General features: G+C 40.4%; 1 protein-coding gene across 1 annotated transcript in view; it reads right to left on the bottom strand.

Moving 5' to 3' along the window:
• Positions 1–281: 281 nt before the first annotated feature.
• Positions 282–17,889, bottom strand: part of gxylt2 (glucoside xylosyltransferase 2) — a 33,778-nt gene continuing 16,170 nt past the window's right edge. Inside the window, exons 3-7 of the mRNA XM_067998908.1 lie at positions 10,899–11,030; positions 8,440–8,691; positions 4,966–5,089; positions 3,296–3,468; positions 282–2,397 (exon numbers count right to left, since the gene is read on the bottom strand). Of these exons, the coding sequence (XP_067855009.1) occupies positions 2,233–2,397; positions 3,296–3,468; positions 4,966–5,089; positions 8,440–8,691; positions 10,899–11,030 (846 nt within the window). The 3' untranslated portion in view covers positions 282–2,232. The remainder of the gene's footprint in view (positions 2,398–3,295; positions 3,469–4,965; positions 5,090–8,439; positions 8,692–10,898; positions 11,031–17,889) is intronic.

Raw genomic sequence — 17,889 nt, 5'->3', positions numbered from 1 at the left:
GTAGAAGTGCAGCAGAACAGACAGATTGCCACTTGATGAAGATCAGAGTAATCTGCAAGATTTAGCCATGTCACAGGCCATTTTTGTCTTTTGTTTCTTCCTTCAGAATATGCCTCAAGGTTACACTTCACGTGCTTCAGGAAAATTCAAATGTTTCAAAAGGATATTGATGAGTTCTGAGCTCAGCATCATCAGGACTTTTTAATCTAATGTGGAACATTCCAGATTTGTAGAATTACATTAGAATTTACTGAGAAAATAATGCAATGGCATGCCATAGCTAACAGTAACATTTTTATTAATGAAATATTAATGAAATTTTATTCAAAACAAACACATATTGCAGATTATGTGTCACATTACAAAAAATAGCTTGCACTTCAAATACAATTATTCTGAGAATCAATTTATTTTTATAGTAGAAATCTTTGGGTGCATATGCAATTTTTGTTTTGTTTTGTTTTGGTAACACCTATATCATGTTTTAAGCAGTCGGCAATTATAAGTTGACCCAATAAAACATCACCTTCGTGGATACTGTAGGACGATTCTGATTATCTGAAATTACATTTCTACCCTCATATAATGTTTTCTGTAAAGTACTGAAACTCTCAAATATTGCAGTAATGTGAGCACATTGCATAATTTAAAAAATACATAGAAAAAGTTTTTGTACAAAAACCTCACCTCCAAAAATGCAAAGCTTTTCTGCAATACAGCCAAGATCCCGAACAGGTCAAACTGTTCCCTAAAAATACTCCGCTCATAGTTTAATTTTAAGTTATTTTATCAGGAAAAATTATCGACAAAATCTTTTAGGTGGTCGTCTGGTGGTTTCATTCCCTTAAACAATATTTTATGTGTGAGAACCAAGTTTAGGACACGATGTTATTGCACAAGCTCCTACTCCCAAGCTGGTATACTCACAGAAATTGAACTGCTGATATTTTATTGACAGTGGAAAGTCACAATAGCAAAATGATCCTGCTGAATTATACTTCTTCAGATCAGTTTCTGAATAATTGTCATAGTAATTTTAGTTTCTTGAGTAAAGGAAAATTCCTTTCTTGTAAATGTTCATTTTCATATCACAATATTTTTGGTACCACATTTCTAACCCTCCCCTTTCCCCCCCCCCACCACCACATTTTATAATTTTCTACCTCTCCTCAAAGTGCCAACTCTTGCTAGGTTACAGTTCCATGGTACCTCCCCTGACCATTTTTCTGTGAACTGTCAGTAGGCTATTCAACCACAGATGTCTTCATCAATCCAGTTCTCATCCAACATGCACACATGTGGCTTTACACTCAGTCTCAGGGGAACACTGCTCGCTTTTTCTTCCCCTCAAAAATATAAGGGCGCTGAGGCCAATTGTAGACCCAACTGCTGCACCAGTTGACATCAATTAACTCAGCACAGACCAGGAATCGAACCTGCGACCTTCTGGTCTGTATAGCTTAGTGTGACATCAAGCACTGCCTTTAATTATGACTTGGTCGGGGAACAGCTCAGAGAACATTCAGCAGTGCAGACAAGTACTTCATAGCAACTGCCTTACAGAATGTTTTTGCAGTGCGATGAAGTGCACTGGTTTGAATACCAACAATTTACTTGATAAGGAAAAAGAAATTTCAGCACATTATGAGTCCTAAAACAGATTTTGAATACCCATTGTTGGTTTCTTCAAGAAAGGAAAAAGGAAAAAAAATACAAAGCAAACAAATTCATTGCCCACAGTCTACAGCACTTGCTCTATTTCTTCAACCTCAGGAGACGGACTGGATCCTCACTGGTGTTTAGAAGATTAATGCAGTTAGCAGCAATAACCTAAAATGGTGCTGCATACCATCACCTACAGAACAGTTCTCCAATACAGGTCATTCACTGTAAGTGCCAGCCTGATCTTATTGATGCACTTGGCTGGATTCATCATCTCCTTCCTGCCTTCACAGTTAACCAACTGTATAGATTTATGTAAGGGTGCAACACAAGCCATGTGACATGTGCAACCTGGCATCTAGAGACCAACGACAGGTCAGCTCTTCTGCGTAATTAAAAAGTGCATCAAGGGCCAGATAAAATGATCATGTGGGGCTTTTGCTGTATAAAACCTGTACAGTAATAAAACAAACTAAAATGTCCGCAAAATAAAACTGGAAAAATATAAATCTGAGCATTCCCTTTGAGTTGCAGTGCAGGACACACAAAAATATCTTCCGTTTTCAGTCGTTATCCTACACGAATGATACGTAGCTCATACACTTTTCTCATGGCTTGTTCAATCTGTTTAAGAAACACTTGTGGAAGCCTCCCACATAAAGTGTGTACAGTTTTCATGAAGCTGTTTTGGAGTGGGAAATATAGAGATTGAAACAAATTATCTTCAAATGGAAACTGAAAGAAAGAAAAAAGGTTTATGATCAACTTCTTTGCTTTAATGAAAATGTCCACCGTTCCAGAACACCACTACACACTGGTCCATGGAATCTGACATTTACTTCATGCATGAGGAAGGCTAACCCATCAGCACCATAGGACGGGACCAACCAATTCTTTCTCAGAGCAAAATAAACAATTTCAGGTGGTGCATTGTGCTCATTATTTTGATAACAAGTCTTCTGAAAACTTACCTAATTGTTCCAGTTGGTTTTCACAAACAGAAAGTGAACATTCTGACATGATTGTAGCACGATGACAATATCCTCTCTCTTGTGAAAAGACCATCAGGAAACTTGCCATGATTTTTCGTTCATGCACGAATGCCATATTGACAACACAATATTAATTATGCACATTCGACTGTTCTTGTGCACAGCGTATAGTGCTGACTGCTGAGTGATAGTTCGACTATCAAGTGCACTGAATTATTAATTGTCAGCAGAATTTGTTAGTATCATCGTCACATACCCAAAATGATGGACTGAAGTCAAATGCTCATAAGATCACAAGTAAACAGTGGGATTTTTTTCAAAAAATCCTGAGAAACCTAGGGCTACGCAACACCCATTAATCCCATTTTCTCTCTATCCATTAAGTGCAATAGAAGTACCAAATGAGAAAGATTATATTTGTTTCTAACATTGATGATATGCTCTTATCAGTTGTTCACTGTATAAGCATAGTGTTGCTTCAGTAGAGATCAGAGGTTGAGTGACAGTCAATCAGTAATAGAGTTGTAATCAGACAGATAATTTGAAATTTCAACCCACTGATAGGATCAAATGAAATACTAATGATAGAAATGTAGCTCTTCAGAAAGGAGACATAGCACTTTTGTGTTTAAAATACTTACATCACGTATAGCCTCATACATTACTTTGAAGGCAGGCTGTTTATCATCATGATAAACACCACGGTTTCCATGGAGAATGGAAACACCCTGGTCCTCTGCTCCCCTACAGTTGCTGCCGTACATACAATGATCTGGTCTATAATTCCACTGACAAGGGAACACATACAGATATTCTACAGAATCAAAAGAAATATTATTTTAATATCCTACCCAAATGAATTACTAATTCTTCTTAAATGTATTTTCTTATTAAACTGCTTAACCCCTTAAGATTTAACTTCTGAAAAGATTTGGGATGCATCTAAAAAAAAAACCTTTTATGTTCTATGCAGTCTTAAACACTAAGCTTGATCAACATTCACTTTTGCAGGCTTCCCCAATGACTCAGTTTGTAAATGGACCATATGGTGTGGTACTAACCTATATAGACCAGAGAGGTTGCAGGTGCAGTCTATGATTTGTACTGAGTCTAATGATCTAAACCAGGCTGTTGTGTGGGCACTACAATTAATCTAAATATTCTTGGGTTTGGGAGGAGAAAAGAAAATCAGCCATGGTTCCTGCTGCTGTTGCTATGTAGTGACAAGTGAAGACAGTTGGAGCATCTGCTAACACTCAGATTCGAGGTTTACACCAAGTTAAAGGTGCTATTAGTCTACGAGCACGTAAACTGCACCCGGCATGACTCACTGCTCTGGAGAGAGAGGGAGGGAAGAAGAAAAAGCTTTGCCAAGGGATTGTTGATTATGAAAACTTTTATAGAATCTCAAGACATAAATTTTAAATTTAGGAGTGGTTTATATTTATTGCAATATAAAGGGCAGCATGTCAGGTTTTCCATGCTTGTCTGGGCATTTGTGAAATGGTCTGCAAAGGGCAAACATTTATAATGTATCAAGAGTGAATTTTACTAAAAACTTGTTAATGCCACCAGTCCAGTCACATAATCTCATTTACCTTCAGGTCCCAGATCATGCATATTTCAATTACCTTTGCTGTACTGGAGAAATTGTTCAAAAAAAGTGAATTATTATTTTCCTTCATAATTACTAAGCACAAGAAAGTCAAGATTGTGATCATCACTGTTAACTCCCTGGCATTACTCATGCTTTGCTTCTGTGCTCTAGGACTGTCTGTATATTCCTCAATTAGATCATAGCCTTGATTTAACTACCTGCTCTTCAATCTTTTATATGTGACACAGTTAATAATCTCAAGTGCAACCACCAGTTACAACACTGTATTCAAGTTACAAGAACCCCGAGACTGTGCCACTCCCTGTAACTCCTCTTAACCACTTGGAAAATATATAAAGCACTGATTTTTTTAAAAATTGAAACCATACTCATTGTACTCACCGGTATTCAGGATCATCTCAGAACCTTGCTGAATGGATATCAGTGGTTGCATGTTACGTAAGCAAGTGTAAGATATATGACTGGTAGGAAGCTATCGGGTACTTTTCAGCAGTAAAATAATGAAGTTATTTACCAACTTGCAGATAATACACAGGATTATAGCCAAGAGAATAGCCTGCATTGACAACATTTGCATTCATCTCAAATGTACAAATATTTTGGAAAGTCATAATTAAAATGGAAAGTTGATAATCTGTCGTTGCCTCAAAAAAACGTGGAAAATAAATTATAGCAGCAGACTGCGTTACATACCTGGGTTGTAGTGAAAGATTATATTTAATAAATCTTGGTCTCCCCATGTGATGTAGTTTTTGTATTTATGATATAAAGGGTACAGCAATTCTTCCCATCTTAGGCCAGTTGGTATCATACTATTCTACAGGAACAAAAGGCCAGAAACATTACTTGTATGCAAACAAAGTGAATGACAATTCACTTATACATCAGCCCTACTGGAAGCCAATTGAAAAGATACAAAGAGCAGTTACATCAATCAAGAAACCACCAGTTGTTTGACATCTAAAAACTTTACAATTTGCTAATGGGATGAACACACTGCAGAAAACAGGAAAACCCTGTGGAAGATCCACACTGACTGTAAGAGGAACAAAGAGAGCACCCAGGTTCTTGGATGCAACTTTGGAGGCCCTCGTCCAGGCTGTCGAGGGGAGGAGGGAAGGCAGAAAGATTTCCAAGCATCACCTCGGCCGCTAGAGGGAAGACATCATTGAGGAGGTCAATGGCAGAAGCTTGGCTCCCAGGACATGGCTGCAATGCAGAAAAAAGTTTAATGACCTCACCAGAGTTGTGAAGGTAAGATTATTACCTCTCACCTCTATTATTCTGGCCTCACACCTGCAGCCACACTACAGCACACCCCTCTCCTACTTCCCTTCATTCTCCTACAATCACTGCACCACACTTCACTTCACCTCCTTCTCACACATTCTGCACTTCCTACCCTCACTTCCCCACACAATATACAAACTATTCTACCATGACAGGCACATTCTCTAAACACCTCACAAGACTGTCACTAATACACTCCCTTCTTTCTAGCAGAAGAAGGTCGCACACAACATGCAAGAGTACCGCGATCAGAGGAGGCCAAGCTCACCGACATACCCTGACCCCTCTGGAAGAAAATGTGCTGGCCAACACGCCGGGGGATGAGTTATAGCTATTACATGTGGTGATACTGGAGGAGATGTCGCGGACGGTTTCTTTGCATCGTACCCTCTTTTTCCCTTCTCACTTCTATCTCGTTTTACACACATTGTATGACAAACTGCAGCTGCATTCAGCAGCCACTGATTTCTCTCTGCTCTTTTTTTTTACACAATAAGCTAACCTTTGTCCCTCTCTTTGATTTCAGGTGTTGAAAACGGTGAGGCCCCTGTGCCAGTCCAAGAAGAGGCCAGCCTTCCTGAAGAAGCGGCGTCACTCGAGCTGACCATTACAAGCACCAGCTTAGAGACAGGCATACCTAGAGGGTAGGTTAGAAGAGGGGTCTTCATGTGGTGAACCACCAGCAACAAGTTTGCAGAAGCAAGGGCAGGGGGATAGGATGCTAAAGGTGCCAGCTCACCAGAGGGTGAGATCACATACTAGCTCTGCTGCAGAAGACTCAACAGTTCGAGGGCCCAGGTTGATGGCATACACCAGGAAATTCTAGGTGCACTGAGCAGCCTGACAGCGAGCTTGCACACAATGGCTCAGGGCGTGAAGGAGTTCAGCTCCAATTTGTGTCTGGGCTTCGTGCAGAGCAGGAGAAGCATTCTGTCCAATTTGAACTGAGCTATCAACTCCATGAAGGAAACTCTGCTGACATCTCTGACAGCTTCCACGGTAGCTTACATTACTGCCATAGAAGCTCAGATGGCTTACATCTTAGCTCTGAGGGCCAGTGTTGACAGGGGCTTCCAGACCATTACATCACTCCTGCACTCTGTTTTCATGCAGACCTGTTGGAGTGCTGAGGCATAGTGCCAGGAGAGTGGCCTTGGCTCCATGGGAGAGGCACCTGCTATCCACTCTTAGGATGACAGCATGCCTCTACCCTCACCATCCACTCTGCTAGTGCCCTTGTTAGTGCCTCACAGCCAGTTGGACATCAAGATGCTACAATCTGTAGCCGAGCCCTGAAGGCTGGGAGCTGCTCTTGGTCGCCCACCACAGCCATCTGAAGTGTCCTCAATGGAACCTCAGCAGCCTTCCACCTCCCAAGCAGGAGCCATGTATGATGTGCTGCCTGTGGTCGCAATCAAGCTGGACATTGAGTGGAATCCCTTTCTATTCAGAAAGATGCCAGGATAGTGATGGGGAGCACCCAAGGCAATGTGGGTACAGCTATGGCACCTTGGATCCTGGGGAAGCCTGAAGTACAGGCGAAGCCGACTGCTCTCTCATCCTGCTTCACTCCTTCTATTGGGAAAATGATGTAGGTGTTCCTCCTGGCGTAGAGTGTCTCAATGACCTCCCGGACACTGTGGTGCATAGCAAACTGGAAGATGGCGCTTATGTCACCTGCTGCAGTCTGGAAGAAGCCCGTTGCATGAAAGTTAATAATTACAGTGACCTTGACAGCCACAGGCAGTGCTGCCTATGCCCCAGTTTGAGGCTCTAGTTGTGGATACAGCAGATGACATAGCTCGGTGATAGGCATCTTTGTTTCGTGAATGAGGCTAACATATTGCTCCTCAGTGAAGTAGAGGTATGAGAAGTGCTCCCTGAAGGCTGGCTGTGCATATGACCTCCTGCACAGTGGCCTCCTCCTCCCTCTTCTCCCAGCTGCTCCTGCTCTCTCCTGTCTTCTTTGCTGGTCTGAACGGCTTACTTTTATGGGAGTTGGCTGACACTGCCCTATATCTTGCACAATAGCATAATTGGAGGGTGTAACAATCGTACCCCCTTGTGTCCGGAACCAGATATTCGTTTTGCAAGTGTACTTCTTCAATCTCTCCAAATGCAGACTAAGAAGACTTGATATAAATTGCTGAACTGTTTTATTTCACTGTGAGCGAACATAGAAAGCAACAGTTATAATCAGATTTACCAGTTTAATCTGCACAACTTATTTTCATGTAATAATACAATACTAATGAACACGCAATGCTACCTCATATCAGTGGATTGTTTTGTTTAATTAGAACAAAATAATTTCTAACTTCCCCTGCATTATGTCCTTCTTGCAGTCTTTTTTCTGGGCCTCACTTCTTTGCTGTTTTCTGTTTCAAAAACCTTACTGCCTGCGCAGCATCCTATTTCAGAAGCCTGCTCATCTGTGGCTCTGTTTCCCTCTTGGTGTTCACAGCCAAGTAAAGGAATTCAAGATTTTCACGACAATGGGTGTGAGCTGTTTATAAATTACCAAAAGATGTCAACAAATTGATTATTTACAGTCGAAATGGAAACAATATCAAAACTAGCGTATTAGCATCTGAAGTACCTATTGTCTCAGATCCCCCAGATTTTAACTTTCACAAATCCACTATACTTCTTGACAAGCACAGCATTCAAGGCAACCCTTTTTCTAAATCCTATTTGGACTCATTACACAAAGCCTTCTTATCTCCTGTAATGTGAGTCAAGGATCAGAGAGTCTTGGACTATTTTTTTGTATTTCATCAAAAAAATCTTCCTGCATCAGTCAGAATTCTTTATAGATGCAGTTGCAGAAAACCAAACTATTGCAGTATCTATTGTGAATCATTGCTTTTTTTTTACCTTGAATAGTTGATGTCTTATTCGAGTCAGATTCATCAGCATGACTCCTGAATTGACGCCAGCTGCTCCATAATAGGGATGCCGTGCAAACCGACTGTACCATCCGATTTTTGGTATTTCATGCTCTGGGGCCATGGCTGCAAGTTGTGTGGAGTTGAATAATTTCAGGAAATTCCAGACATCATCGACTGGCCTCAGGAAGAGAACATCAGTATCAACATACAGCAGAGAGTCTACATCTTTCAGGATCATCTGATTTGAAAGCAGAAAAACAAAGTTTAAAAATTATATGTACTATAAATGAAGCACAACAATTATCCAAAATGGTCTAATATTACACAAAAGGATATGGCTATCTTTAGGTCCCTTATGCTACCAGAATCATTATTATTACTCTGAATCTAAAGGAATCTTCAGTTTTATAAAACTTTCGGATTCTCAGGAGACATTTTCAAAAGTGGATACAGCAAATACACTCCTTATTTTAGTTTGGTTCTCATGAACAAGATAATTTGATCCTACTCCATGTTACTAAAATGACATCGCATATATCTCCAAATTCTTATTTCGCATCTGTTTTACACTGTAAACTGACCATTATGGTTAATATAGCAGTTTATTCACAGGACATCAAGATATCCCTGTTGGTGCCTCTTTATCATAATGTAAAACTTGACACAAGTTTAAATTATTCTTTATCAATGACTGGTTCTTGCCAGACTAATGGGCTTTAGTTTTGTGGTACCTATATTACATTACAGGATGAGGTTGCATATGCCTATTTTCAAAATGGCACTGAGTACAGAAAGCAGCAAGAATATTTTTGGTGCACCACAGCTAATGATGTAATTCAGCCCTGTCCAGGACATCCCTTTATCCAGTAAATAGCTTGTCACACATAGTTTTTCATCATCTTTCATCTAAGTAATTGTGATCGCGATTTATTGAAACAATCATCTCTTGACCTGATTACAAAGCTGACCAAAGATTGAATTTTTTGAAGGTCAGTGCTTCCATTTTATATGAGCTAGTGTAGAAGCCAAATTGCGATGATTGGGAGAGATTTCCATTCCAAACAAAATTACATTTCCTGTCGAGCAAACCTTATTAAGTGTTTAAAGTCCTGAGCACCCTGGGTAAGGAATATATGTAGGAATGACACAATGAGTGATGTTTGTGAAATTATCTTAATATTTTTGAAACAAGTTTAACACTTTACTCAATCAAGACAATAGGTACTCATTTCACTAATCCAAACTCATAATTGCAGTTATATACAACAACAACTTGCATTTATATAGTGCCTTTAACGTAGTACAACTTCCCAAGGCACTTCACAGAAGCGTCACCAAACAAAATTTGACGCCGAGTCAAGTAAAGAGATATTAGGACAGCGTCTTACGGGACTTGGTGCGAGTTAGGATACGGGCAGCAGTGTTTTGGATGAGCTCAAGTTTATTGAGGGTACAAGGTGGGAGGCCAGCCAGGAGAGCATTGGAATGTCAAGTCCAGAGGTGACAAAGGGATTGATGAGGGTTTGAGCAGCAGATATATTAAGAAGCAGTCGTCTAATTCACTTTGACGAGAGGTCACTCCCCATAGCTTGTATGCATATTATGGATAACTTTGTTTAAAATTAAACAGATTACAGAACTGGGAAAAAATTGGATGTATACTAAAGTAAATAGTTTAAATAGAAATCTGTCATGGTAAAGATATAAAACAGACATCCCCATTACTTAATACATTTAGAAATTACATTTTCAGACAATGTATGTTGTTAAGTAATATTGCAGAAATGTAGAGAATCAAATAATTATTCTGGTAACAAACCAAAAAAAACTTGGTATATTTTTGATTCTGTTGCAGAAATGCTGTCCTCAGTGACACAATATATAAATATACCGTGTGTCGTTCTATTGAGCCATACTGAAGGAGGAGGTTTGGAATTCAATCCAAGTCTTTGCGGAGTTCAATCGTTGCTCAGATGGTAAGCTGAGCGTTACAATTGGCTTCAGTATCTTTGGTCTATCGTAGGGGAAAGAGAAAAAAAAGTTTCCAGTTCCGAAGGTGATCCAGTGACTAAAAGTGGAAGTACGACTATGTCGACAAAAATCAGGTTTGACTTGAGATTGCCCCACTGTTGATTAAGTCCACTGATACTCACTCATTGTGCTCACTCCTGAAGAATCGGCAAATTATTGCGGGCTTTCCAATACAAGCACAGATCCCTATGATTCACTGCCTTCAGAAAAGGAGTGAGGAGAAAAAGAAACAAACAAATGCCACCACAGTCCCCAAAAGATTAATATTTTCTTTAATATTTTTTCACCTAAATCTGAAATGACTTCGAGTTTCAAACCTAAATTCCAGAGCAGGATTGTTAAATGGCAAATCATCTTGAAATAACTCTCCTTAGCATTTCAGTAACACAACTAAAGACAAAAATGGCAACATACTGGAAGAAAGAGGCGTTGAGCAGCACATGGTTTAAATAATTTTTTCCATTCCTGGGGATTCCCCACTGAAAAGGTGATTGGGTAGATGTTGTATTCAAGGTGGGACTTGTATGAAAACGGCCAAGCTTTAATCTGTTAAAATTAAAAATAAGTAATTACAACACAATACACAGGATTTTTATTTTTCAGAGACAGATTGGCAGAATTAAATGAGTGCATGTAGATTCTGGAAAACTGAATGAAATTCGATAGATTGGCACAATATTTGCAGAACAATGGTGCATCCACATTCAGCAAACTACTGCAGGTGCTCAATGTGCAGCCTCTACTCTATTTGAATGTTATTTGTTAAATCAGTGCAGCAAATTAAAAAATAAAACTTGTTCTCAAGTAGTCAAAAATAAATTGTGGAACATCCCTGGTTAATCTGTAGGTTAACGAAAGATTGGTTGTTATCTCACTCAGCAATGGAAGTTGTCAAATTTTTGCACTGAAAACCAGATGTTGAAACAGACCTTATTTCTGGTTTTTTTGTCAGCTGCAGAAGTTGCAAAGTTTTATCAACTGTGAAGTCCTTCATGAATGGGATTCAAAGACTATTGCTGTCTGAGATAATACTAGTTGATATTCCCAAGGCCAGCTGGTCGCATTCCTGATAGATATGGTGAAGAGCTGTAATTCAACATTATAGACCCAATGTTATATAGGTCTAAGGGTCTGCTGCTGGGCTAAGTAAAACAGACTTAATAACACAAATACTAGGAGTCAGCTCAGAATCTGGGATGAAAACAAATAGTATAAATGCAGATTTTATTTCCTGAAAGTTATTTGAAAAGAGTTCAAGTGAAACTCAGGTAACATATCAAATAAGCATAACGCTAATTATTTTAAAGATTTCACTAGAGGTCACTGAATGACAATCTGGAGCAGTAACCCTGGCTGTTTTTTTCCCTTCCCCAGCCCAAGGACACTTGAGGTAAATGTTGCGTCATCACTTCCACCCTACCCTAATGTTGCACATACTTAGAACTGAATTTGGAATTCCTTGGTATATATGGCTCAGTACCACACCATGTAAGAACAGTCCTATTTTGTAACCCTCACCCTCCAAAGTCAACAGAGATCTAACGTCGGACCAGGCAGGAACCTCATTTTCATGAAAAAAGAAATGAAGAGGGTTGTTTGATATTGTTCTTTACGATATCAGTGTCACATCTTGCACACAATTTGCTGATCATTTCCAAAGGACATGAACTGCCTGTTAAGTAATTTTGTTATTGACTTCAGTTGCTAAGTTTCAACTGTGAAGTTTATGAAAGAAAAGCCAGAACATGATTTTGGATAGTCTGCAGTGACCGAAGGAAATAAACAACCTTCTCCTTCTCCACAGGAATTACCGTAAAGTCTTGTGTATACACTTGCCACTATTTTATGAAACATACTCATACTTGTTTGAAGATTTCTCTGTTTTTATGGTTAACTTGTTAAAATTTTCTGTTACATATTTCTGTTTATTGCAATGTTTGGTTGTATATTTTACCTTATGCACCACCATATAATTGCCAACTTCTTTCATTTGCTCAAAAGTAGCACAATGCTCCAACCTCAGAAGAGCAGCCTGAGCTCCCCCACAAGTGTGGTATTATTCATTTCCCCTTATCAATCACCTTCAGAGAGTTTCACAATAAGATTAAAATGGAGTGCAAAATGCACTGTATAATGGCCTGTCTGTGCTGTAGGTCCATTCCCACTAGAAATAGACTCAAGATTGCAGCAAACCAATTTCACTTAGGTCCCTTACAGGAAGCAGAGAGGGGAGGCCGTCATCCCATCAGTTATGCTAAAAATCATCATCATTCTGAACGTGTGTGTGGCATTTAATATTTATTTCTCTGAAACACCAGTGGTAGTTATTACTGAGACATGGCTGCAAGATTGTCAGGACTGGGAACTGAATATACCAGGTTATACAGTCTATAGGAAGGATAGGGAAACTGGTCGAGGGAGAGGAGTAGCCTTAGTGATTAAGGATGAAATTACTTCAATGATAAGAGAAGATATAACGAGAGGTAAGCAGGCAGAGGAGACTTTATGGGTAGAATTAAGAAACAGAAAAGGATTTAAGACTGTAGTGGGAGTTGTGTATAGGCCCCCTGGTAGCAGCTGTGAAGTGGCAGAATGTATAAATGCGGAGATTAGACGAGCATGCAGCAAAGGCCGAGTGTTTTTAATGGGGGATTTTAACTTTCATATAGATTGGGATAAGCAGACAAACAGAAAGGTAGCGGATTTCTTGAGTGTTTTCAGGACAGCTTTCCGCAACAACAAGTCCTAGAACCAATAAGGGGGCAGGCCGTATTAGATTTAATAATGAGTCATGTGCCAGATTTAGTTAACAGCCTAACAGCATGAACATTGATCGAATAGCTATCATAATATGATCGAGTTCAACGTTGTGTTTGAAAGGGAGAAACCAGTTTCAGCTACTAAAATTCTAAATTTAGGTAAGGCCGACATCAATGGGATGAGACAGAGACTGTCCACAGTAAACTGGGCAAATCTGTTAATGGGTAAAACGACAGAAGATCAGTTGGAGGAGTTCAAAAAATAAATCAACATGATATAGAACCAGTTTAAACCCCTAAGGGACAAGAGCTCTACTTGCTTAAAAAAAAGCTATGGACAACAAAAGAGGTAAGGGACAACATAAAACTAAAAGAAAAAGCAAACAAAAATACAAAAAATAGCACAGATCCTGGCAACTGGAAGAGATACAAAGAATAGCAAAGGGTGACAAAACAGATGTTAAGAGCTACATAATTAACATAAGCAAATTAACAGTAATGAAGAAAATAATGGTATTAAAGAGTGATAAATCCCCAAGACCAAACGGTTTCCATCCCAGGATTTTAAAAGAAGTAGGTGAGAACATTATAGATGCCCTAACTATAATCTTCCAAAGTTCTTTAGATTGGAAAACTGCACATATCACTCCGCTATTTAAGGCGCGAGAGGGAAACCAGGGAATTCTAGACCAGTTAGCCTAACATCTGTTGTCGGGAAATTACTAGAGTCTATAATTAAGGATAGAGCGATTGAAAATTTTCAGCTGATCAGAGAGCCAGCATAGAACATAAGAACATAAGAAATTGGAGCAGGAGTAGGCCAATCGGCCCCTCGAGCCTGCTCCGCCATTCAATAAGATCATGGCTGATCTGATCCCAACCACAAATCTAAAGAACACAAGAAGTCGGAGCAGGACCCGGCCACATAGCCCCTGGGCCCTCTCCGCCACCCACAGGGCATTGACCGATCCGAACTCAGCTTCATGTCCAATTTCCTGCCTGCTCCCCATAACCCCTAATTCCCTTTACTTCTAGGAAACTGTCTATTTCTGTTTTAAATTTATCTAATGTTGTAGCTTCCACAGCTTCCTGGGGCAGCAAATTCCACAGACCTACCACCCTCTGAGTGAAGAAGTTTCTCCTCATCTCAGTTTTGAAAGAGCAGCCCCTTATTCTAAGATTATGCCCCCGAGTTCTAGTTTCACCCATCTTTGGGAACATCCTTACTGCATCCACCCGATCAAGACCCTTCACAATCTTATATGTTTCAATAAGATCGCCTCTCATTCTTCTGAACTCCAATGAGTAGAGTCCCAATCTACTCAACCTCTCCTCATATGTCCGCCCCCTCATCCCCGGGATTAACCGAGTGAACCTTCTTTGTACTGCCTCGAGAGCAAGTATGTCTTTTCTTAAGTATGGAGACCAAAACTGTATGCAGTATTCCAGGTGCGGTCTCACCAATACCTTATATAACTGCAGCAATACCTCCTTGTTTTTATATTCTATCCCCCTAGCAATAAAAGCCAACATTCCGTTGGCTTTCTTGATCACCTGCTGCACCTGCATACCAACTTTTTGATTTTCTTGCACTAGGACCCCCAGATCCCTTTGTAAAGGGTAGGTCATGCCTGACAAACCTGATTGAATTTTTTGAAGAGGTGACTAAAGTAGTGGGCAGGGGAATGTCTATGGATGTTGTTTATATGGACTTCCAGAAGGCATTCGATAAAATCTTTCATAAAAGACAGTTAGCTAGAGGTGAAGCTCATGGAATTGAGGCCAAATTATTGACCTGGTCAGGAAATTGGCTGTGCAGCAGGAGACAGAGAGTAGGGATAATGGGCAGGTACTCAAATTGGCAGGACGTGACCAGTGGTGTCCCACAGGGATCTGTGTTTGAGCCTCAACTATTCACTGTATTTATTAACGACTTAGATGACGGGATAGAGAGCCGCGTACCCAAGTTTGCCGATGACACAAAGATAAGTAGCATTGTAAACAGTGTAGATGGAAGCATAAAATTACAGAAAGATATTAATAGATTAAGTGAATGGGCAAAATCGTGGCAAATGGATTTCAATGTCAGCAAGTGTGAGGTCATCCACTTTGGACCTAAAAAGGATTGATCAGAGTACTTTCTAAATGGTGAAAAGCTCGAAACAGTGGAGGTCCAAAGAGACTTTGGGGTCCATGTACATAGATTAACATGTCATGGACAGGTACAGAAAATAATCAAAAAGGCTAGTGGTATGCTGGCCTTTATATCTAGAGGACTAGAATACAAGGGAATAGAAGTTATGCTACAGGTTAACAAAGCCCTGGTTGGACCACACCTGGAGTACTGTGTTCAGTTTCGGGACACCGCATCTTAGGAAAGATATATTGGCCTTGGAGGGAGTGCAGTGTAGATTTACTAGAATGATACCTGGACTTCAAAGGTTAAATTACGAGGAGAGATTACACTAACTAGGGTTATATTCGCTGGAATTTAGAAGATTAAAGGGTGAATTGGAGTTTTCAAGATATTAAGGGGAACTGATAGGGGAGAGAGAGAGAAACTTTTTCCATTGGTTGGCAAGTCTAGGACAAGGAGACATAGCCTAAAAATTAGTACTTCACTCCTGCAGTACTTTCAGGAGTGAAGTTAGGAAACACTTCTGCAAAGGGTGGTAGGAGTTTGGAACTCTTCCACAAACGGCAGTTGATGCTAGCTCAATTGTTAATTTTAAATCTGAGATTGATAGATTTTGGGGCTAAGGCAGATATATGGAGTTCGGTCACACATCAGCCATGATCTCACTGAATGGTAGAACAAACTCAAGGGGCGAAATGGCCTACTCCTGCTCCTACGTTCCTAACACTGAATTCACTGCATGTTTAATGTAGATCAGTTTTGACTTAATAATTCAGAGGCTAGGCACTGCTAACATTTCCATAATAAATATTTGGATTTTGTGACAAATTATGAACTGTTCCACAAGTTGCAAACAATATTAAACAGTCATAATAACATCTATTTATTGGCTAAATATTATTTGAACTAGGCAAACGTTAATCCTGGAAACAAATATAATCTACTTTATACTCAGTGATATTTAAGAGTTTAGCATACTAAATTACATGGATAAACCGTATTAAGCCAATAAATAGAAGAGATGGAGCAGCACAATGGTGAAGAACTCAGTCCTTTCACATCTAAGCCTTGTGTTCAAACCTATCCTGGAATAAGTGGATGTATTCCGCTCTCATGTGGTTGTTAAGCGACTCTACGCAATTGAAACCCAGTTCCAAGGAGATGCAAATACACTGCACAAAGCTGGCCATTGTTAAACAGTAGAGCAGAGTTACTTTGAAAGAATGCAAAAGTGGCTGGTGTGAGAATTTGTGGGAAGTGAAAATGTTCACACAGGTGCAGGGGGCTGCTTTACTGAAATTAGTAAGAACGGGATATGATGCTCGACTCATCGATCGACAGTTCCGACGGGCCACAGCGAAAAATCGCGTAGACCTCCTCAGAAGACTAACACGGAACGCAACCAACAGAGTACCCTTCGTCGTCCAGTACTTCCCCGGAGCGGAGAAACTACGTCATGTTCTCCGCAGCCTTCAACATGTCATCAATGATGACGAACACCTCGCTATGGCCATCCCCACACCTCCACTACTCGCCTTTAAACCGCCACCCAACCTCAAACAAACCATCGTACGCAGCAAATTACCCAGCTTTCAGGAGAACAGCGTCCACGACACCACACAACCCTGCCACGGTAAACTCTACAAGACATGCCAGATCATCGACACAGATACCACCATCACACGAGAGGACACCACCCACCAGGTGCACGGTTCATACTCCTGTGACTCGGCCAACGTTGTCTACCTCATACGTTGCAGGAAAGGATGCCCCAGAGCATGGTACATTGGCGAGACCATGCAGACGCTGCGACAACGGATGAACGGACACCGCGCAACAATCGCCAAACAGGAGGGTTCTCTCCCCGTCGGGGAACACTTCAGCAGTCATGGACATTCAGCCACCGACCTTCGGGTAAGCGTACTCCAAGGCGGCCTTCGAGATACACGACAACGCAAAATCGTCGAGCAGAAATTGATAGCCAAGTTCCGCACCCATGAGGACGGCCTCAACCGGGATCTTGGGTTCATGTCACGCTACACGTAACCCCACCAGCGAACAAATGTTATCTGTTTTTAATATAACGGGTCATTGACTGTCTTCCTTCTCTCTCTCTCTCTTTCTTTTTGGGGGGTTTGTATATTCGGTGGCCTTTTAGGTGACACCTTTCTGTCTGCTCACTGTGATTGCCTTGGCAACGGGCAGTAATCACCAGGCATTGTTCTGTGATTTTCAAATGCGAAGGATTCGAAAATGTCATTTCCATACCGTTCACCTGAGGAAGGAGGAAGCCTCCGAAAGCTTGTGGAATTTAAAATAAATTTGTTGGACTATAACTTGGTGTTGTAAAATTGTTTACAATTGTCAACCCCAGTCCATCACCGGCATCTCCACATCATTACTGAAATTAGGCAAAGGCATTTTGTTGGGGCTCAGTACAGACTTGTGCAACTTGAAGTTTTCTGATTTTTAGAAACTACAGTTGAACATTTTGGCTTAGTTACTGGTC

Source organism: Heptranchias perlo, chromosome 17 (genome assembly GCF_035084215.1).
Source record: "Heptranchias perlo isolate sHepPer1 chromosome 17, sHepPer1.hap1, whole genome shotgun sequence".
Lineage (NCBI taxonomy): Eukaryota > Metazoa > Chordata > Chondrichthyes > Hexanchiformes > Hexanchidae > Heptranchias > Heptranchias perlo.
The sequence above is the reverse complement of the archived record's forward strand: the minus strand, read 5'-3'. Positions and strand labels throughout refer to the sequence as shown.